Here is a 23088-nt window from a genome sequence, read left to right as displayed (position 1 = left end):
GGTTTTTAGGCAGGGGAGACAGGAGAGGACAGCTGGAGAGGCAGGAGAGGGCATCCGGAGTGCCGGCGAGTGAAGGAAATCACTCGCTGTATGCTCCGACCACATCTTCTTGTACTAAAGTTGGGCCTCGCCAATCAGGAGCTGCTTTGACACGCAGCTCCTGATTGGTGAGGCCTGACTTTAATACAGGAAGAAGCAGTTGGAGCATACAGCAAGTGATTTCCTTCACTCGCCGGTACTCTGGCTGTCCTCTCCTGCCTCCCCAGCTGCCCTCTCCTGCCTCCCTCTTCATGGTCAGAAAATACCACGAATGACCGGCACCGCAAATTCACAGGGGAGCACTGTATAGCTGTTCTGCTGTATGGTGGTCATCATTGCACCCTATTTTCTATGCCCTTAAATTCTAACATCTCCCAGTGCCAATTTTTTTTTTTGTAAATTACCTGTGTACACTGTATATTTAATAGCTGCCAGATCTCTTCTTGGCTACTGGCTTTTCAAGGAGATTGAATACAAAATTCCTTTCTGCCTTTAAAACACCATGTGGAGTAATGTGTTTCTGCGGTGATCAAATGGTTAGCTACTTTGGCAGGAGTGGGCTACATCAGGAAAATTTTTAGTGGTTTATTTATTCCAGTAACCAATTAATTTTCAAGATCCCTTTGTCAATCCATCTCTAAAATTTTTAAATCTGTAAACTTTGGGATAACTGTGATTGGAAGATCACTTCAAACAATATTTTTTTTAAAAAACCTTAAATAACATTTGAAAGAATACAGGTTACCTATGTCAAGGGGGAAAGCATACATAATTGCGTATAAGTAACTGAAAAAAAGAAAATTAACATCTATTACATATAACTGATGTTATTTTTTTGAAGAATGCTTAAATTTTACCTAGTATACCATATTCCACTGTCTTGGCGGCCCAACAGGTCCAGGACCTGTGTAGTAATCCTCTATCTATACCCTTCTATCCCCTTTTCCAGCAGGAAATTGTCCAATCCTTTCTTAAACTCCAGTACCGTACTCTGCCCTATTACGTCCTCTGGAAGCACATTCCAGGTGCCCACCACACATTGGGTAAAGAAGAACTTCCTAGCATTCGTTTTGAACCTGTCCCCTTTTATCGGCCACCTACCCCTTGGAACAAATCCTCTAATCTCGTTCTCGAAACCATTTCAAATGCCTTCCTCAAATTTCAAAGACTGTTGATCATTGGGGACATCAATCTCCACCTTGATGACAACACCAACAAGGATACGATTGAACTGAAGAGCTTCCTCATCTCTCTTGGTTTCCCCCCCACTTCACCTTCCCCAACCCATGAAAAGGGACACACTCTAGACCTCATTAGTTTCCTGGACCTTACCGCCTACAAAACCGCAGCCGACAACACCTGCTGGGAACAGGTCCCCTGGTCTGACCATTTCCTTGGGACCTTCTGCCTCCCCATCTTCATGTCGCATCTTGGGGCCCCTCCCCCCTCCTCTAATTCCATCACCTTTCGCAAAAAAATTTCAAGCGACCTGTTCTGGACAAAATTTCTCAAACAACTCTCCTCTGCTCCCAAGCCTGCAGACCCCGAATCCAACTGGCATAACTGGACCTCCCTCTCAGAGTCCACCTACCACTCCCTCGCCCCCCTTTACACCAAATCCATCTCCTACCCTCGCAAAGCCCCCTGGTACCTCCCTTATCATAGAGAACTAAAGCAGAAATGTCGAGCCCTAGAGCGCATATGGAAAAAAATCTAACTCCCCTATAGACAGACAGTCCTGGAGAGCCAACATTAAGCTCTACAATTCAGCACTAAAAAAAGCTAGGAAGAACTTCTACGGTGAGAATATATCCAGATCCAACAACCAGAGTAGTACTCTTTTCAAAATCTGGCGCTCTCTAACCTCCAAAAAAGACTCCACCTCTCTCCCCTCCTCTCCCTCATCCGAAGTTCTAGCAAAATTCTTCAATGATAAGATCACTACCCTACGCTGCTCCTTCCCACCTGCAATCTCCTACAACTCCCTAGTTCTCACTGACTCCAACGGCCTCTAGCACTATCCCAGCCGACAGATTCTGGGCAGCCTTTGAGCACGTATCCGAATCCCTCATCCTTAAACTCTGTCTCAAACTGAAATCTTGCAATTGTTCTTTAGACCCTTTCCCCTCCTACCTCTATGAGGAAATACCCACTCAGGTCATCTCTTCCATTACCATACTCATTGAAAAAACCCGACCTCGACCCTTCCTCTCCATCCAGCTATCGCCCAATAGCAAATATTCCTCTCTTAACCAAGATGCTCGAGACCATCATATCGACCCAACTCTCATCCTATCTAGAGAAATTTTCCATTCTCCTACCTTACCAATATGGCTTTTGCCCCAATTTCAGCACCGAATCCCTATTGACCTCCCTAATCTCCAAGGTTCAATAACTTCACTCCCATAACAAGTTCGCCGTCCTCCTGCAATTCGATCTTTTTGCCGCTTTCAACGTTGTTCACCATGATATTCTGATCTACCAACTCTCCGAGATCGGCATCACCTCTACAGTCCTTGAATGGTTCTCAAAATTCCTCCGTTCCCGATCCTACATTGTCAATAGGAATGGCACCTCATCCCCCCCCCCCTGGATCCCAATCTGTGGAGTCCCGCAAGGCTCACCTTTATCTCCTGTCCTTTTCAACATTTATTTGACCTCTCTAAAACTCCTCCATCTATCCCCCCTTGAAACAATTTACACCTACGCTGATGACATCCTTGTCCTTCTCGAGACCGACTCGAATCTCACCAATCTCTCAGAGAACATATCCTCTTGTATCTCGAACCTCCAATCTTGGGCCTACACCGTCCAAATGAAATTGAATGAAACCAAGACAAAACTACTTTGGCTCGGCCCAAAATTAGCTCAGCTACCCACCTCAATCCCACTGTCCTCTGGCTCCACTCTGCAGCTCGAATTCTCCAGCAAGGTCCTGGGCGTCATCATTGACTCTACACTGTCCTTCAATGACCACCTCAACTCCCTGGTAAAAAAATGCTACTTCAGCCTACACATGCTGAGGAAAGTAAGATCCTGTTTCCATCAAAAACATTTTGCCGTTCTCGTCCAATCCATCATCCTCTCCAGACTGGACTACTGCAATTCTATCTTCATAAGCCTAACGAAGAAAAACCTTCACAAACTCCAACGGATTCAAAATGCCGCGGCCAAGCTTATCTTTGCAAAAAGTAAATTTGATCACGTCTCACCGCTCCTTTCCAAGCTTCATTGGCTCCCGATAATTTCCAGAGTTCATTTCAAATGCATCTGCCTAACTTTCAAGATCCTCCATGGCATCCTTCCTCCATTAATTCCTCTTTCTCGGAATTCCTCAAATCTTAATACCACCAGACCTACCCAAAAATTGAAATTATCCTTCCCCTCACTAAAAGACATTTCCCACCCAGGAAAACTGGGGACTTCCCTCCTCTTCAGATTCATCGAGCTCTGGAACAGCCTTGCCTCCCCTCTTCGGAACCTAAGTGCTCTCCAACCCTTCCGTAAACATCTGAAAACCTGGCTTTTCTCAAAAACCTAACACTCCCTCCTCTTCTGACATCCTAGTCCGCTAACACTCTTCCTTCTCCGCTCTTCACCCAACCCTTCCTTGGAGTTCCTTTCTCATTACAATTCCTGTAAACCGTGCCGAGCTCCACAAATGTGGAGATGGCGCGGTATACAAACCCAAGATTTAGTTTAGTTTAGTTTTCAACTTTTCCGAATGCCCTCTTATTCTTTTATTTTTTGAAAGTTTGAAGAATCTGTCCCTCTCTCCTTTCTCTATACCCTTCATGATCTTGTAAGTCTCTATCATATCAAGTCTCCTCTTCTCCAGGGAAAAGAGACCCAGTTTCTCCAATCTCTCAGTGTATGAAAAGTTTTCTATCCCTTTTATCAGACGTGTCGCTCTCCTCTGAACCCTCTCGAGTAACGCCATATCCATACACACAACTGTATTATGTCAAAAAGTCAAGGTGCTAATCCTTTTCAAGCAATCAAATGTTATAAAATGTTTCATAGTATTTGGGCTGGAGAAGGACAAATGATCTCGTGTGGAACGATTCCCCCCCCCCACCGCCCTTCCCCCAAAAAGGCAGAGGAGCTAAAAATTCAAATTTGGGTTAACCTCCAACAAGGGTGCCAAAACCTAGGCCTACATTTGTTACAAGAACATATTTCTTAACTCATCCAAGACTATTCCAAGCATTGTGTCTATAACACATTTTTATAATGCATCTGGACTTTCCTATACTGGGCTGCATTTACAATGGTGACTTGTAGAGGGTTATTATCGGACAACTGAATGACAACTGTTAAAAGAGCAATTGGTAAAATAAATTTTGTGAAGGGGTGCTTCATCATACAGTCCATTGGCATAAATAGTATATATTCTGTTTGAGGCATGAGTCCTCTATTCACATCATTACCACAGTTTTGCAGTACCATATGCTGTATAGGTCCTTAGTAGGCATGAGATTTCTGACGCACAGACATTTGAGAAAAGGATTCAGAAGAAATCAGTATGCTTGTGGGATAGAAGAAATTTTATTGGTTTGTGAATGCATGGGAGAGAGATTTGGAAAGGAAATTAAAGAATGGAGAAGGATATTTAAAGAAGGGGGATGTGGGGTCTAGTGAGTTGTTTTTTTTTTAGGAGGGGTGTAATTACGGCATGTCTGAAGACATCAGGAACTGTAGCAGTGGAGAGCGAAAGTTTGAAGATAGAAGCAATTTACAGTGGGAGTGATGGATCCGAGTAAGCGGGTAGGCATCGGATCAGAGGAACAGATGGTGGGTTTGGAGAGGGTGAGCAGTTTCCTCTTCCGTGACTTCAGAAAAGGAAGAAAGTGTTGTAGGAGTTGTTGAAGGGAGGTTGTCAGAGTGGACAGTTAGAAGGTATGGTGGGGGAGGTGACATGGTTGAGAATTCAAGGTGGATCTTGTCATGGAAGAACTGCCATCGTCTGGGGGGAAGTGAAGAGGGGATAAGGAGGAGGGGGCACTTTGTTTTTTGTTTTTTTTTAAATTCTTTATTCATTTTGAAAACTTAAAGCAAGCATACAGGAATATATCATTAGTAACAACAATAACACTTGTAATTCTCATATAATTCTAAAAACATAAAAATTATATCCCGTCCCACCCACCTTCTTTCAAATATTATAATCAATTATATCATAAAAATAATATAAACATATAATTTAGTGAAATTTCCAGAAAAACTCCTCCCCACCTCCCCTATGTGTACATATATTCATCCAAGGAAAATGATGTTTACTCATTACAATATTGTTCCAATGGCCCCCATATCTTTATAAAATTATTATAGTTCACTTGAGTAGAGAGTTGAGTGTGGCAAAGATGGCGAGGGTTGGCACTAAGAGTTAGTTAAATGGTTGTATTCTTGTTTGGCAAGTGAGAGAGTAGATTGGAAGGACATCAGTATGAATTTGAAATGAATGAAGTTGGCATGTGTGCAGGATTTGTTGATTTTGTTTTCTTGTAGAAAGAAATGCTTATTGTAATATCATCTGTGTAGCAGAAGTGAGATCTTTCTTATCTAAGTGTCCTTGTATTGACACCAGTATGTTGAAAAGTATTGGGGAGAGTGGTGAGCCTTGTTTGGTTGATGCTGACCATTCTTCCAATCTTTCTCCACTCATTTTTACACTGTTATGTTCTGTTCATTAGGAAACCTCCTAGCCAAGTATGCACTTTACTGCTTATCCATAGGAAGTTTAGCATCAATAGAAGTTGTTTATGGTCTACTACATCAAATACACTAGCTAAGTCAAATTGTAGTACAGGGACTTGTTGTCCAGTGATCATGCATGTTCTAATCTTGGATGTCAGGGCACTGAGTAGTGTTTCAGTGCTATAGTGTTTTCTGAAATTAATTTTACCATCACTACATCAAAGATTACTTTCTTTGAAAAGGAAACACATAGTTAAGATTATTCAATACAAAAATGAAGGTGCAAAACTTTTAAGCTTATAGTTCATTATTTCATGCATATTCATTGTGTATAGCTTGAAAATCTGACTGACTGACTATATCCCAAGGACTGGCTTGAGAACCACTGCTCTAGTGCCTCAGCTGATTGGTATTACAGTCTTGTTCTAGCCCAGAGTGTGTCAAACTATTTGCCACGGCACAGTAGTGTGCTGCGGCGAGATTCTGGGGGTGCCGCAAGAGGCACGTCCTGTAGGCGAGTCAGCCAGTGCTTTTCCTCCTCTTCTCCACACCTTCCCACCAGCTTAGTAATTTCAGGGTTAACAAGCTCAGGGCTCCGTCTGGAGGGCCTCCGCATGTGTGGGCGTTGATGCGATGATGTCACACATGCACGTGATGTTATCACGTTGATATCTGTGCATGCGCAGAGACCCTCCAGTCGCGGCCCTGAATTTAGCGTGTCATGACTTGGAAAAGTTTGCAAGACACTTTTCTAGCCGTTCAGCTTCTATGTCCTTAGACTAAGAAGTGCCTTCCCACCAATTAGCTAATTATGAAATAAAGGCTTTGCATTTCATAAAATTGCCTACTTTTGTATGTTAATCTTATTAGGGATCCTGGCTCGCGACCAGCCTGAAGACAAAGCAGACTTGGAGAAACTAGGATTCAGCTTTGTGAGGTAATGTAGCTTACATCACAGTTTGGGGCATCTTGGTGCACTCCTTCCGTATATGAGGAAGAAGGTGATTTTAATCTTGCAGGTCTGTAGCAGTTTTTATCATATATTGTATAGTGACCTTATTACAAATTGGGACAATAATTGAGGGGGCAGGGAAGGCCAGCTCAGCACTAGAACACTGGGTGTCTAGGCTCTTGAATTAAAATCGGCAAACAATCTCTTGAGTGGTGGTCTCGCTTGATTTTTTATATTTTTTTAAAAACTAGGAATAATAGTTAAATATTCTGTGTCAGTCCTATTGGAGAGACTTCATTCCATGTGAATTGGATTATCCAGCTAGATGTATGTGAACCCTTGGTTTCTGGATAAAGAGACTTTATGTACTTACAAAGATGATTTTCCTGTCGTTGTACTATTTTAGCTAGCAGCAGCAATGTCAACATTTCTTGTCCCTTTGTGGGCACCGGGGGACAGATCTCTTCCAATACCACAATATACATTGGGAGGCCTATAACAGCTGTAAGTGGCAATTGCTCATAAATCTGAAATATCCAGTCAATGGGTTTCATTCCTCTGGTACAACAGTGAGCTGCTATGGTTTTTGAGCATGAGTATCCACTTTTTTTAAAAAAAGTTCTTAATTAAATGTCCATCGGCGTGTTGGAACACAGGGATAGGGCTGGTGCAAGGGTATGAAGTGAATCTTTAGTTTTGCAACCCCTCATCTTACTTTCAAGACCCCAAGCATTCCCCTGAGATTTGAATACAGACACCAGTCATGATCTGCTTAATACCATGCCTCCCAGAACAATCTTGTACAAATGAATATTCTAGTGCAATAGAAACATCAGTTTTGAACCTGTGGATGTGAACCTCTCTGATCATGAGATACCGGGTAAAGAGCCTCATTTAAATTTTTCTGCTCCACCTCTCCTAAGTTTTTCTCTACTTGAAAGATGGTAGAAGCCTGTCTGTTCTACTCGTGTTTATTTTTCGTTTAATTTCAGGTTTTTATCTAGTTGTGAGGCTTTTCAGTGCTACAGAGGATCCCGGTCACAAGAAATCTCTGGCTGCGAAAGGACACAGACTCTGAGGGCATAAATCTTCAGCCAAGAGGCAGCCTGCTTTGCAGGGCACCTGTTTGGCCAGCCTGCACTAACAGTCCAGGAGCTCAGGGACTTTTCCCTTGGGAGCAAGGCTCACTCCAGGTTTTGCCTGCAAAGAGCTTGAGTGCAGGCTGAGGGGCCTCATGGCGGTTTTTCACCAGCATCGGATGCTGACTGCATTTTCTCCTCCTGACTTTGTGCGTGAGTTCTGGTGGGAGATTGAGGTCTCAGTCTGGCCAGTAGGACTGAGGAGCAGTTCGAAGAAACAAGCTGTCCATTTTTTCCAGGCTTGTCTGAGGCAGAAGTCCTCCCATTTCTCTGGCTGCAGTTTCACTCTAGGCCAGTGTTTTTCAACCGCTGTTCCGCGGCACACTAGTGTGCCGCGAGATGTTGCCTGGTGTGCCGTACGGTCAGGGCCGCCATCAGGGCAGTACCACCAGTCTAGGGAGAGGGGCGGTCCGCCCCACGTGGACAGAAGAGAGCTGGACGGGGGACCCGCGGAGTTCAATACATCTCGAGCCGCGAGGCTCGTCTTCTGTTCCTGCCTGTCCTGCAGCTAACATATAGCCGATCGCAAGCGTTCCCCGATGTCAGCGCTGACGTCGGAGGAGGGCTTAAGCAAAGCCTGCCCTCCGACGTCAGCGCTGACGTCGGAGAATACTTCCGTTCGGCTATTTGTGCGCGGCAGGGCAGGCAGGAAGCAGAAGACAAGCCTCGCGGCTTGAGCTTCGTTTTGCTGAGAAAGTTGCAAAGATGGGCTGGGAGGCAAACACGGAACACAAAAGGGGGGAGGGAGTGTGTTTTGGACACAAGGCATGAACTTGGGAGAGAGGAAGGGAGGGAAAGAGATGCTGAGGTGGGGGAGGGAATGGGTTTTTGGACACAGAAGGCATGGACTTGGGAGAGAGGAAGGGAGGGAAAGAGATGCTGAGGTGGGGGAGGGAATACGTTTTTGGACACAGAAGAAATGGACTTGGGAGAGAGGAAGGGAGGGAAAGAGATGCTGAGGTGGGGGAGGGAATGCGTTTTTGGACACAGAAGAAATGGACTTGGGAGAGAGGAAGGGAGGGAAAGAGATGCTGAGGTGGGGGAGGGAATGAGTGTTTGGACACAGAAGGCATGGACTTTGGAGAGAGGAAGGGAGGGAAAGAGATGGTTGTGTACACGGGGAATAGAAGAAAGGATAATTTTTGGTCATAGGGAGGGAGTGAGGTACAGATAGTGGCATACCAGGGTGGGGGGGGGGCGGTCTGCCCCACCCCGGGTTTACGTCCCAAGGGGGTGCACATCTGGCCACCCTCCAGTGTTGTCCCTAGGCCGGCAAACTGCGGCTCTTTAGCCACTTGAGTGCCACCGCCGCCAACGGTGTTGTTGGCGGTGGCAGCATTATAAAATACTTTCTTTGTGTTTATTTGATTCCTATTCAAGAGAATTACTTTATATATAGTCAATATAGGCACAGAGTTAAATTTTTTAACATTTTCTAATGGTGGTGTGCCTCGTGATTTTTTTCATGAAACAAGTGTGCCTTTGCCCAAAAAAGGTTGAAAAACACTGCTCTAGGCAATTCCCAGCACCTGCATTGCACAGTGAGTACAGGCTGTAATAACCTATGAGAAAAATCAGGAGGGTGGTCTCTAAAAGGTTTTTTTTTTTTTTTTTAAGGTCTCCGGGGCTAGTCCCCTTGAGTTTTTTGATAAGTTATTCAGCTCCCACAAGCCTTTTTTGGTGCTAAAATTGCTACCAAAGTGGCTATTTTGGAATTCCTGATCTTAGATTATAAGGCTCAGAATCATTTATAGAAGGATTCATCAGACCAGGATATCCAGAATTCATGCCAGATTTGTACTGGGTGGCTAGCCAATGACTGTCCATGTTCCACGTGGCACATGGCATGTGAAAGGGGGTGGGAGCTACTTGCTTAGCCTCCTCTAGTCCCTCTGGGAATATGGGGCTGAAGTTGGTCAATGCTGCCCTCAAGATACTGTGCATCCACATGGAAACAGTAAGGTCATTACCTCAGTGACGCTGGGAGAATTTCTTGCCCCTCTGGATTTGACAGAGGCCTATCTACATATCCCCATTTTTCCGGATCACATGAAGTTCTTGAGGTTCCATGTTCTGAAGCAGCACTTCCAGTTCTCAGCCCTTCCATTTGGGCTGGCCATGGTGCCACACACCTTCACCAAGATGTTGGTTGTAGTACAACGCACCTCCACAAGGAGGGGATACAAGTGCATCTATATCTGGAAAATTGACTGATACGAGTTCTGTCCAAATCCAAAGGAAGGACAGCAGTGGAGTGAGCGATCCAGCTTCTGCAGAGCCTGGGCATGGTTATAAACTTCTGAAAAAGCCACCTGCAGCCAACGCAGTCCCTGGGCATTCATTTCAACATGAAGGAATACTAAAGTTTTTCTACCGGAAGCCCGCAGAGCAAAACTTACATGTTGGGGAGTTTTGGGACTGGCCAACACAGACAGCTTGGTATTACTTGCAGGTGCTGAGATCAATGGTACCAACTATAGACATGGCCCCCTGGGCGAGGGCACATTTACACCTTCTCCAGGATGCACTCTTATCCCTTTGGTCCCTGCAAACAGTTGTGTTGCAGATGCTCCTACCTTGGACAACAGAAGCACATCACAGCCTGAACTGGTGGCTTGAGCCACAGGCTCTATCCTGGGAAGTGCCACTTCGCATCTCCACATGGGTGAGTCTGAAAACAGCTGCCAACCTATAGGGTTGGGGAGCACATTGAAAGAGGTATCTGATGCAGGGACATTGGTTCTCCTCACAGAGGAAGTGGTTAATCAACTGGTTGGAGCTGAGAGTCATCCGCCTGGCATTGCAGGCGCTCAGAAGCTCACTGCAGGACAAGGTAGTACGAGTTTTCTCAGACAACGCAATGGCGGTAACCTATGTCATTCGGCAGGGAGGCACCAAGAGTGCTCAGCTACGCTTGGAAGCCCAAATATTGTTTCAGTGGGTGAAGATCTACTTATTGGTTCTCTCGGTGCCACATTTAATGGAAGTGGACAAAGTGCAAGCAGATTTTTTTTCAACCGGCAGACCCTAAATCCTGGAGAATGGGCATTGTCTCAGGAGGTGTTTGACAGCATTGTAAGTTGTTGGGGCGACTGAAATTCGATCTAATGGCATCAGCGTCTAACAAGAAAATGGTCCAGTTTTTCAGTTGAAGATATGAGCCAACTGGCAGGGCTTCTGTATATGTTCCCTCCATGGTCCATGATAAGCAGAGTCTTGCGGAGAATAACGTTGCACCCAGGGCTGGTAATGCTTGTTGCACTGGACTGGCCAAGACATCTGTAAGAACATAAGAAGTTGCCTCCGCTAAGGCAGACCAGAGGTCCATCTTGCCCAGCGATCCGCTCCCGCGACGGCTCATCAGGCCTATTGCCTGAGCAGTGGTCCCTGCCTATTTCTATAACTTACCTTTTACTCCTATCCCTCTAACCTACCTCTACTCCTATCTGTACCCCTCAATCCCTTTGTCCTCTAGGAACCTATCCAAACCTTCTTTGAAGCCCTGTAACGTGCTCCTGCCTATCACAGCCTCCGGAAGCGCGTTCCATGTATCCACCACTCTCTGGGTGAAAAGAAAAAGAACTTCCTAGCGTTTGTTCTAAACCTGACCCCTTTCAATTTTTCCGAATGCCCCCTTGTACTTGTGGTTCCCCATAATTTGAAAAATTTGTCCCTGTCTACTTTTGGACACTGGTTTCAGGAGAGATACGGAGAATTATAGACCGGTAAGCCTGACCTCAGTGCCCGGCAAAATAGCGGAAACAATTATAAAAAAAAATAAAATTGTGGAACCATGTAGACAAAAACCAGAGTGGAATTGTCCTAATCAGAATGATGTGTACAAATAAAGTGTCCTTCAACTTATCTGATAGTTCAAATGTCTTTATTCATCCAGTAACTCAATGACTTCATATGTACATGTTTCAGCCAAACAGGCCTGTCTCAGGAGTCTTGAGAATCTTTAACAGTTATATCGAATAGCATTATGTGTGAATGTGCAGTCGCTCATATGGTTGCTACAGAATAAGAGCTGATGCAACAGTGCTTGGAGCCCAGAGACGTACCGGGTGTTCTGCATGAAGCAGTGGGCAGCGGCTCCTCGCGTGTCCCGTACCTCTTCTGGAAGCCTTCCCTCTGACGTTGCAACATCGGAGAGAAGGCTTCTGGTTCAGGTGCAGGACATGCGTAGAAGCCTCTGCCCATGGCTTTGTGCAGAGCGCCCAGTACGTCTCTGGGCTCCAAGCACTGTTGCATCAGCACTGAGGAAGAGGGAGCCGGCCTGAAGGCAACACCACACCAATCACACCGTGGACCGGTGGCTGAAGAGTACTGTCTGGGGCCCGATGCATGTGCCGGCCCTGTGGACCGGCAGGAAATTTCTGCAGACCGGTCCACGGAGCAGCGGTTGAAGAACACTGCCCTAGCAGATAATAGGCTTGTAATTCCCCATCTGTCCAAAGCTAAGTGAGAATCCACAAGAAGCTAACGGCCTTTTTTACAAAGCCCCGCTAGCGGCTGCGCTGCACTAACGGCCCGAAGCCCATAGAGATTTAAAGGGCTTCAGGGCTGTTGCCGTGCGGCGGCTTTGTAGAAGAGGCCGTAAGCCTTTTCCGCAGTTGCCTCAGCCCTCTGGAATTCAAAATGACTGATCTGGATCATAGACACACAAGGGGACCATCCTGTGGTACTGAAGAATAACTATATTTCCTGACTGTTTGTGACTGCCTCTTTTTTAATAGAGTTTTCACTTCCTTTTAAATGTATTTACTTTAAATCATTTTGACTTGCACTGCAAAAAAGGTGATATATAAAATGTGATAAATGAAGGGCAGACTAGATGGGCCATATAGTCTTTATCTGCCCTCGTGTTTCTATGTACTGTTTGAATATTTTTTTACCACTGCAATTGTCTATGTGAATTCCTTCAGAGGCAGTAAACAAATCCTAATACACGTAGTGCCTCCCTCCCCCAGTATTGTTTAAAGGTTCTGTTTAAGTGTACAATCCAACGATGAAAGCAAAAAGCTGTGGATACTGATGTTCTCAGACGAATTTATTGTACACTCTTACACTCAAAACCATAAAAATAGAAATGTAATAGTCCAACCAGATCCTACATGGTCTGTGTTCGGCAAACATACCTTCCTCAGGGGTCCAATGGATCTCAGTTGTACAAATAAAGAAATGGACTGAAAATAGTCTTAATTGTCTAAACGTGTAGTAAAGATCACTGCAGACAAGCAATAATAACGCAAAAAGACGCGTTTTAAGTGTAAGAGTGTACAATAAATTCATCTCAGACCATCAGTATCCACAGCTTTTTGCTTTCATTGTTGGATTGTTTCATCTGTGGATCATTGGGTCTTCATCTCTTGTCCTTTTCTTTTTTTGTCTAAGTGTACTTCCCTTTATGTTTTTTAAATGTCCAAAAGCTGTAGGATGTGTTGTACAGTTAATGTGTCTCATTACACTTATTTGTGCTAGCTGTGGAATGCTTAGAGAGACTATTGTAACAAATACATAATGGTAGAGTATCAACTTTTATCAGTAGCAACAGCGTTTCTCAAGGTTTTATTTAGTGCTCTCCTTATTGAAAGATTAAAACAAGGAGCAGGTTTGTCCTTTTTATGACTGTTTGTTCCCCTTTTCTCTCTCTTTTTAAAGAGTTGTGGTTTGTAACCTTTACCCTTTTGTGAAAACAGTGGCGTTGCCAAACGTAACATTGAGTGAGGCAGTTGAACAAATTGATATTGGTAAGTCTTGCTGTGATCCTTGTTCAGATTTCCAAATTGTCAGCTCATTTTGAGTTATTTATTGTTATTTAGTGTTATTTATTGATGGTCCTTGAGGGCCACAGTTGGCTTGGGTTTTTAGAATATTCTTATAAGAGATATGCCTTTATGAGATTTACATGCTTTCTGCCTCAATTGTATGCATGCGGCTCTCTCGTGTATTCGTTAAAGGTAGCCTGAAAACCTTACCCTTTTGCAGCCCTTGAGTACTTGAAGTGAATACCTCTGACTTGTGTCTTGCAAACCTTGATATTTGCTTCTCATTAAGAGAAGATGTCCTTGGAATTTCTGAAGAATTTTACTTAAATCCTGCACTGTCTTGTGATACTGAGATTTTGGAAGCAAAATCTGTTCTGAAAACTCTATTCGCACATAATTGAATAAAGTACTGCACTAGAAGGAATCATCATCTTTAATGGTGTTTTAATGTATGAGGGGCCGTTGGTAAGTTCTCAGCCCAACCAAGAAGAGAATGTGGAGCCATGAAATTCAAGGAAAGCGTGGAATAACTTGTAACTTATTGTTTCAATGATATGAAATGAAAAAGAGTCAAGAAAAGTGTGGAATAACTTGTAAGTTTCATGGCTCCACATCATTCTCCTCTTGGTTGGGCTGAGAACTTTTCAGCAGCCGCTCGTATGTTGATAGGCCCCTTTACATATATGATGCCAGTGACATCATCTCATGGGCAATTATTATGTATATGGAATTATTACATGTACCCTATTTGATTATACTTCAGAATCCTAACCTTCTTTGGACAAAGGTAAAAACCAAAAACAAACCCTGAGTCTTTCAAGGTCCACGGAGTGAAAGAAGAGAAGTCAGACTTCTCATACCCTTTTTCTTCTATATGGGTACTGGGACAATAAAGAGTGGCACACAGCACCCTGGTATGTGAGTTGTGGACATACATTCCGAGAATGATGATTGCAGCATCTAAAGCTTGTGGATGTGACTGAAAGACAGAGGTTGGGCTTCTGTTCCTCCATTTAAGGGGATAGAGTGTTGTGATTTTGGCTGGAGGATTTTGAGACTGCAAGGTTTGAGGATTGGTAGTTAGGCATGGAAAGAGAATGAGTGGTGGAGGGGCTTCTGCCTTTCTTTTGTGCCATCTAAGGGCAGCAGGCAGACTATGCTCCTGACAGCAGATAGCACAGACACAGAACTTGCAGCACATCCAATGGTAAAGCTGGCTCATTACTCATTGAAAATCTGGGTTTTCTGAATTCCACCTTAGAATTTTATATGATATGTGAGATGTAAATACCTGTGGAAAGTGTTTAAAGGATTTAAAATCTATCAGACCAATATTCAGAGGAACGTGTATGTTTATTTCATATCACTTGTTGATTTTTATTCTGCCCATCTTAAATTTCAAGTGGATCACAATAAATGTAAAATATTATTTTAAAAAATGATTACAAACAGAAAAAATAAACATTTTACAGTAATATGGCAGTTTTATATTTTATAAGTGGGTGACATGCAATGAGTGCCTGTTCTTTAATGGTATCTGGGCACCAGATTGAATACAGAATTCTGGCGTATACCAGTATACCTAAATGCGGCAAGGGCGTGTGTAATAACAGTATTCTGTAAGCTACATTCATAATTAGAAGCCCCACCCATACCCTTCCCTTGCTTGTCTACATATATATTCCTTTGCATTTGCACACTTAGATCACTTACAAAGTGTCCCTATAGAATAGTGCTTATGCATCTAACTGCTACTCTTATGCCCGTATGTGGGGACAGAACAGTGCATAACCACAGGTGTCTAGTTATAGATTGGCCTTTTAAGTGCATAAGTCCATCTTTTCAGCGGCACTGTCCAGCAACTATTGTTTTTGAAAATCCTTGTGAATGCCCTGCCGCTATTTAGATTGTTCTGAGGTGGACTAAGGGTGTTCCACACAAATTTGTCTATGATAGCAGTATTTCTGATAGAACAATTAACCACCCACTGTAAATTCCATTTTTCTTCAGCGCCCCTAATGCTTTCAGAATTCAGCGTCCTTTCACACTCATTTCATATCACTTCAGTTGGATTTTATTTGAGGTAGGAAAAGCCTCAGAAAATGGAGCAGCTTTAGCAGTTCAAAGCTCTACCTTTCTCAGTCATTGGCTAAAATATCTCGCCCTCTTTCTTTTTTTTTTTTTTTTTTAAATTTATCTAATCGAACACCATTTTGCATGCAGCTTATATAAAACTATAGTGATGAATCTCTAAAATCATTACCAAATCTTTCAGAAGTGTCACTTATCTTTAACCTATGCAAAAGAGTGGCTGAGTATCGGCTCGAATTGCAGTTCTGGTAAGCGTTTCCTTCTTCTAGTTCTACCAGTGTGGCCAGCATTTCACAGCTCTGTAGCCACTGCTTATTTGCTGTGGGGATGCCTGTATGCTGCTCGATCCTCCCCCCGCCCCCTCTTCTCACTACTCTGAGTAGAGGTTTGATCACTGTCCTCATTTGTTGATTTGATGGCACTATTAGCCACTATCTGTATTGTTAAGTGGTTTAACTTCAGGCCAACGAAAAAGCAAAAAAGTGAGGATGTTGATAGTGATTGATATGGAGCAGATGAATATTGCCATTCTGTCATATAGCTGCTGGCAGTGGGGGTAATTCAATCAGGAGATGCCCAAAATTAGGTGACAAGTATTTGCATAAATGCTGGGTTCTAGTCATTCACATGTGCGTGTAAATGCTTAACAAGTGCCCACACTCTGCCTTTGTGAAAACCTGAATTGAGACATGAGCGTTCACACCAGGTATGACTGGCTTAAGTGCTCACATCTGAATACATAACATGCTGGTGTAGTGAGGGGAGGTTGGTGTCCAGGGCAGTGGCGGCCAACATTGCCGTGCCACACACCCCCTTGCCTTCCATGTACGTCTTGAAATGTTCATCAGTGCAAGAAGCATCTTTCACCTACTGCTCACGCCAGCTTCTGCTTCCTTCTGATGTCTCGTCCAATCTTCTTGTCGAGGGTAAGGACCAGAGAAGCACGCATCCTGGAGATGAATGTGTGGCTACGTGGATGGTGTCGTTGAGAGCGTTTTGGCTTCCTGGACCATGGGGTAATTTTCCAAGGGTTGCTTAGCAGGGATGGTGTTCATCTATCAAAGAAGGGAAGAAGTGTCTTCGGTGGCAGGCTGGCTAATCTACTGAAGAGAGCTTTGAACTAGAAGTGTTGGGGCAGGGTGATCAAAGCTCCTGGATGAGTATAAGCCCTCAAGTAAATAAATCACTGAATACTTTTACACGGATGAGAAAAGAGCAATGTCTGGAAAGCAGTATATACTAATGCTCGAAGCATGGGAAACAAGATTCTAGATCTAGAAGCTGTGATGAAGATGAGTTGGATATAGTGGCTATCACAGAGATGTAGACAGATTTAATAGTAGACATTCAGAATATATCTAAAAAAGGGGAAGTTTTACTAATAGGTGACTTTTAACATGCCGGATGTTGATTGGGGTATCCCTATTGTGGGGTCTTCTAAAAGTAGGGAGATCCTGGATTCTCTACAAGGAGAACTGTTCTAGCAGTTGGTAATAGAACCCATGCGTGATGGGGGTCATACTGGATGATCATCTGGCATCCAGTGATCACTGCATGATACAGTTTAATATTAAGATGGGTATATAAAGGGCTCATTCAGAAGTAAAGGTTCTAGACTTTGAAAAAAGCTAACTTACGTCGAGGAGTTGTCTGGATGGGAATGTTTGGAAGAATTAGAAATGCAGTGGGCAAAACTGAAAGGCGTTATTGTAAGGGCAATAGACCTTTTTTGTGAGGCACTTAAGTAAAAGTAAGAGGGAAAAAGGCCACTTTGGTTCTCAAAAGTAGTAGCTGAGAAGGTAAGGCATAAGAGGTTAGCTTTAATAAACTACAAAAGATCGCAGAAAGAGGAAGATGGGCAAAAATATCTGGAAAAGTTAAGAGAAGCTGGCCGAGTAGTCAGGAAAGCAAAGATACAAATGGAAGAAAAAATATCTGATATGGTAAAATATGGAGACAAGACATTTTTTAGATATATCAGTGATAGGAAGAAGTGCAAAAGTGGTATTGTGAGACTCAAAAGTGAAGGGGAGAAATACGTAGAAGCTGATAAAGAAAAGGCTAAATTGCTTAACAGATATTTCTGTTCTGTGTTCATAGCTGAAGTGCCAGGAGCAGGACTGCAGAAGACAAACATAAATAGGGATTGAATAGTGGTAGACCCTGATTGATTTTCAGAGAATTATGTTCATGAGGAGCTAGCTAAATTAAAGGTAGACAAAGCGATTGGGCCGGATAGTATACATTTGAGGGTGCTGAAGGATCTTAAGGAATTTCTGGTGGCTTCACCGACTGACCTTTTCAATGCTTCTCTAGAGTCGGGAGTGGTACCGGAGGACTAGAGAAGGGCGGATGTGGTTCCTCTACACAAAAGTGGAAGTAAGGAAGAAGGGAATTACAGACCGGTAAGTCCTGACTTCTGTGGTAAGCAAATTTAATGGAAACACTTTTAAAACAGAACATGTTGACGTTTCTGGAATCCGATGCATTACAAGACTGGAAGCAACATGGGTTCACTAGAGATAGGTCTTGTCAGTCAAATCTGATAAATTTCTTTGAATGGGTAACCAGAGAATTGGATAGAGGGAGTGTGCTAGATGTAGTGTATTTAGATTTTAGCAAAGCCTTTGACAGTGTTCCACACAGACATCCAATAAATAAACTGAGTGCCCTCAAGATGGACCCCAAAGTAATGGACTGGGTCAGAAACTGGTTGAGTAGAAGACAACAGAGGGTAGTGGTTGATGCAGATTGCTCTGAGGAAAGGATGTTACAAGTAGTGTGCCTCAAGGTTCTGTTCTTGGGCCTGTTCTTTTTAACATTTTTATAAGCGAAATTGCTGAAGGGTTGTCAGATAAGATTTACCTCTTTGCGGATGATGCCAAAATCTTCAATAGAGTAGACACCCCGCATGGTGTGAATGAAATGAAGAAAGACCTAGCGAAGCTTGAAGAATGGTCTGAAATTTGGCAGCTAAAATTTAATTCTAAGAAATGCAAAGTCATGCATTTGGGCTGCAAAAGCCCAAAGGAACTGTACAGTTTATGGGGTGAAGAACTCATGTGCCTGACAGAAGAGTGGGACTTGGGTGTGATTGTATGTGATGATCTTAAAGTGGCTAAACAGGTTGAGAAGGTGATGGCGAAAGCTAGAAGGATTCTATGGTGCATAGGAAGAGGTATGGTCAGTAGGAATAAGGAGGTATCTCTATCCTATTATGAATTGTATTTCACACACCCACCCCCGCCCTTTCCACATATATTTGAATGTTCTGTCTTTATCTACGTCTTAACGTGTGATATACCAAAATTTTATAGTTTTGTACACCACTTAGGCAGTTAAGTGGTATATCAAATTTTAAATAAACTTGGAAACTTGGAGGTATTGATGCCCCTGTATAAGACTCTCTGATGAGAACTCATTTAGAATATTGTGTACAATTCTGGAGACCACACCTCCAAAAAAAATATAAAAAGGATGGAGTCAGTCCAGAGGAAGGCTACTAAAATGGCGTATGGTCTTCGTCATAAGGCGTATGGGGACAGACTTTAAGATATCAAGCTGCAAACGTCGGAGGAAAGGCGGGAGAGGGGAGATATGATAGAGACGTTTAACTATCTACATGGCATAAATACACATGAGTTGAGTCTCTCATTTGAACGGAAGCTTTGGAATGAGAGGGCATAGGATGAAGTTAAGAGGAGATCCAGGCTCAGGAGTAATCTAAGGAAATACTTTTTTACAGAAAAGCTCAGGAATAATCTAAGGAAATACTTTTTTACAGAAATGATGGTAAATGCATGGAACAGTCTCCTGGAAGAGGTGGTGGAAACGCACGCTCTCTGAATCAAGAAAGTGTGGGATAGGAATATAGTATCTCTTAGAGAGAGGAAGAGGTAATGGTTATTATCCCAGGACAAGCAGGCAGTATATTCTTTACGCATGGGTGACGTCACCGACGGAGCCCTCGGTACGGACCTTTTTAACTAGAAGTTTCTAGTTGGCCGCACCGCGCGTGCGCGAGTGCCTTCCCGCCCGACGGAGGAGTGCGTGGTCCCCAGTTTCTTCGTTTCCGCGGAGCGAAGAAGACGTGCGTTTTTCAACTCCGATTGAAAATCTCTTTTTGCCTTCCCGCTCGCGTTCTTTTTTCGTTTTATTTACCTTCGGGTACTTTTTTCTTTCATTTAAAAAAAAAAAAAAAAAATATTTTCTTTTTGTTTCGTTTTTTGTTCTTGCCCCGGCGGGGCCTGTTGTCACGATCCAGGCCTCGGGGTTTGATTTTGCGGAGGCCGTGTTTCCATTCATGCCCCCGCAGCCCGGTTTTAAGAAGTGCCAGCGGTGTGCACGCCCGATCTCCCTCACTGACCCACACAATTGGTGTTTACAGTGCTTGGGACCGGAGCATCGGGCGGACTCCTGCACCCGCTGTGCCACTCTTAAAAAACGCACTTTGAAGAATCGCCAAATTCAGCAAAGTCTGCTGTTCGGCACCGGCCCGACTATGGACTCGACTTCTTCAACTGCGGCACCGGCGAAGTCGGCACCGACCATCTCGACGCCGCCTGAAATTACATCGGCGCCACCGGCGCCAGGTAAGCCGGCTAAGAAGCCTTCCACCCTTGAGCGCCCTCCCACCTCGGTGGCGACACCGGCTCTCTCGGCTCCACGCCGAACTAAAAAGCGCTCCGCTCCGATATCGGTGAGTGCCTCGTCATCGGCCTCCTCATCGCCGGAGCGTAGAGCGGCACCCATGGAACCAAAGCAGAAAAAAGTGGTTCCGGTGCCACCCCTGGATGACCGCATTGCGGCCATCCTCCAGGATAAGTTGCAGGAACAACTCCAACAGCAACTTAAGCAGCTCTTGCCCTCTATCCTGGCACCGCTGCTTTCGGTACCAGACCGGCCCGAGCCCCAGACCGTCCAACCGGTATCCACGCCATCGGTACCTATGGACTCCTCCATGCCCATTCTCTCGGCACCGCATATCCATGCCCATGCCGAGTCCGTCGCCCTGACGACGACCGATCCTCCTCGGGACCGAGCGGAACACCGGTCTTCCCGCGAACCTGACCGGCACCGTTCTTCCCGGGACCGAGACAGACACAGGTCTTCATCCCCCGGTACCGTCTCGGTACGTTCAGGCAAGTCTCGGTCTAAAACTCATCATACCGAGCCTTCCACTCCAGTCTCTCGGCACGCACACACCGATGTCAGAGACCCGGACCTCTGGGAAGAATCTCCCCTCGGTACCGAGGAGGATGTGTCGTCGTCGGACGAAGAGCCCTCGGCCCCCGATACCACATCTAAACCTGAGCAATCTTCTTTTTCAAAATTCCTCAGGGAGTTATCGGGGGCCTTATCTTTGCCTCTGGAATCGGACTCCAAGAAGTCACAAGCTTTCCTGGAGGCATTGGATTTCGATCAACCACCTAAGGAGTTCCTGAAGTTACCCGTGCATGACATCCTACGGGAAACTTTTTATAAAAATTGGGAAAATCCACTAACTGTCCCTGGGGCACCCCGTAAACTGGATAGCCTTTACAGGGTTATTCCAATCCCGGGATTTGATAAACCCCAGCTGCCCCATGAATCTCTCCTTGTTGAGTCCACTTTAAAAAAGACTCAAGGCTCCAGTGTATATGCCTCTACCCCTCCTGGCAGGGAGGGCAAAACTATGGACAAGTTTGGCAAGCGGCTCTACCAGAATGCCATGCTTGCCAACAGGGCAAACAATTACTTTTTCCATTTTTCATTCTACCTGAAACATCTGGTAATGCAACTCTCCGCCATGCAAAAGTACATGCCGGAGCACAAGGTTCCACTATTCCAGCAGCACATCTCCAGCCTGCTTCAACTTAGAAAATTTATGGTGCGCTCCATCTATGACTCCTTTGAGCTCACCTCTCGTGCATCTGCCATCGCTGTGGCCATGCGCCGCCTGGCCTGGCTCAGGGTCTCTGATCTGGATGTCAACCATCAGGACCGCCTAGCCAACGCCCCATGTATGGGAGACGAATTGTTCGGAGAGTCTCTGGATACCACCACACAAAAACTCTCCGCCCATGAGACCAGATGGGATACTCTCATTAAACCAAAGAAGAAGGCCCCTCCAGCTCGGCCTTACAAGCCACAGTCTTCATACCAGCGCAGGTTCTCCGCTAGGCCACTTAACCCACCTTCACAGCAACCTAGGCGGGCTCGCCAACACCAACACACCCAGGCTCGTGCACAGTCTAATCAACCTGCCAAGCCTCTCCCTCCTGCCAAACCTTCTCAGCCCTTTTGACTCCTCTCTCCAGGGCTTAGCCAGTCTTCCACCCTCATTGCCTCTGCCTCAACCAATCGGAGGCAGGCTCCACATTTTTCTCAGCCGTTGGGAGGTCATCACATCAGACCAGTGGGTCCTCAACATCATCCGCCACGGCTACTCTCTCAACTTCCGGACTCTTCCACCAGACAATCCTCCCGTAGAGTCTGCTTCTCTTTCAACTCAAACCCCCCTCCTCCTGAGGGAGGTCCAATCCCTCCTTCTCCTCAATGCCATCGAAGAAGTACCTCTGGAACAAAGAGGCCGGGGATTCTACTCCCGTTACTTTCTGGTTCCGAAAAAGACAGGAGACCTACGTCCCATTCTCGATCTCGGGGACCTCAACAAATGTCTTGTCAAGGAGAAGTTCAGAATGCTCTCCCTTGCCACGCTTTACCCTCATCTCTCTCAGAACGACTGGCTATGTTCCCTGGACCTCAAAGAGGCCTACACTCACATACCAATCAATCCAGCTTCACGTCGCTACCTACGATTCCAGGTGCACCATCGCCATTATCAGTACAAAGTGCTGCCTTTTGGCCTCGCTTCATCACCCAGGGTGTTCACCAAATGCCTCATTGTGGCGGCGGCCTTCCTCAGGTCTCACAACCTCCAGGTGTTTCCCTACTTGGACGATTGGTTGGTGAAAGCACCTACATCTCCACTTGTGCTACAAGCCACTCATCACACCATCTCTCTCCTCCACCTTCTGGGATTCGAGATCAACTACCCCAAGTCGCATCTGCTTCCCACACAACGCCTTCAGTTCATTGGAGCAGTTCTCGACACCACACTAATGAGGGCGTTTCTCCCCTCCGACCGTCAGCGGAACCTGCTCCGCCTGTGTCGTCAGGTGCTCCTTCATCACTCCATTTCTGCCAGACAGATGATGGTCCTCCTGGGCCACATGGCCTCGACGGTGCATGTGCTTCCCCTGGCACGACTCCACCTCAGGACACCTCAATGGACTCTGGCCAACCAATGGTCACAGACCTCGAATCTTCTTTCTCATCCCATCTCTGTGACATCGTCTCTTCAGCAATCTCTACAATGGTGGTTGAACTCCTCAAATCTTTCCAGGGGCCTTCTTTT

At 45.0% G+C, this 23088-nt stretch overlaps 1 protein-coding gene across 1 annotated transcript in view; it reads left to right on the top strand.

Moving 5' to 3' along the window:
• The window catches only part of ATIC (5-aminoimidazole-4-carboxamide ribonucleotide formyltransferase/IMP cyclohydrolase), a 163531-nt gene that overhangs the window by 25235 nt on the left and 115208 nt on the right, over window positions 1–23088 (top strand). The window contains exons 4-5 of the mRNA XM_033947256.1: window positions 6607–6673; window positions 13492–13580. Of these exons, the coding sequence (XP_033803147.1) occupies window positions 6607–6673; window positions 13492–13580 (156 nt within the window). The remainder of the gene's footprint in view (window positions 1–6606; window positions 6674–13491; window positions 13581–23088) is intronic.

This window comes from Geotrypetes seraphini, chromosome 5 (assembly GCF_902459505.1).
Source record: "Geotrypetes seraphini chromosome 5, aGeoSer1.1, whole genome shotgun sequence".
Classification (NCBI taxonomy): domain Eukaryota; kingdom Metazoa; phylum Chordata; class Amphibia; order Gymnophiona; family Dermophiidae; genus Geotrypetes; species Geotrypetes seraphini.
This window is presented reverse-complemented; position numbering and strand designations above follow the sequence as displayed.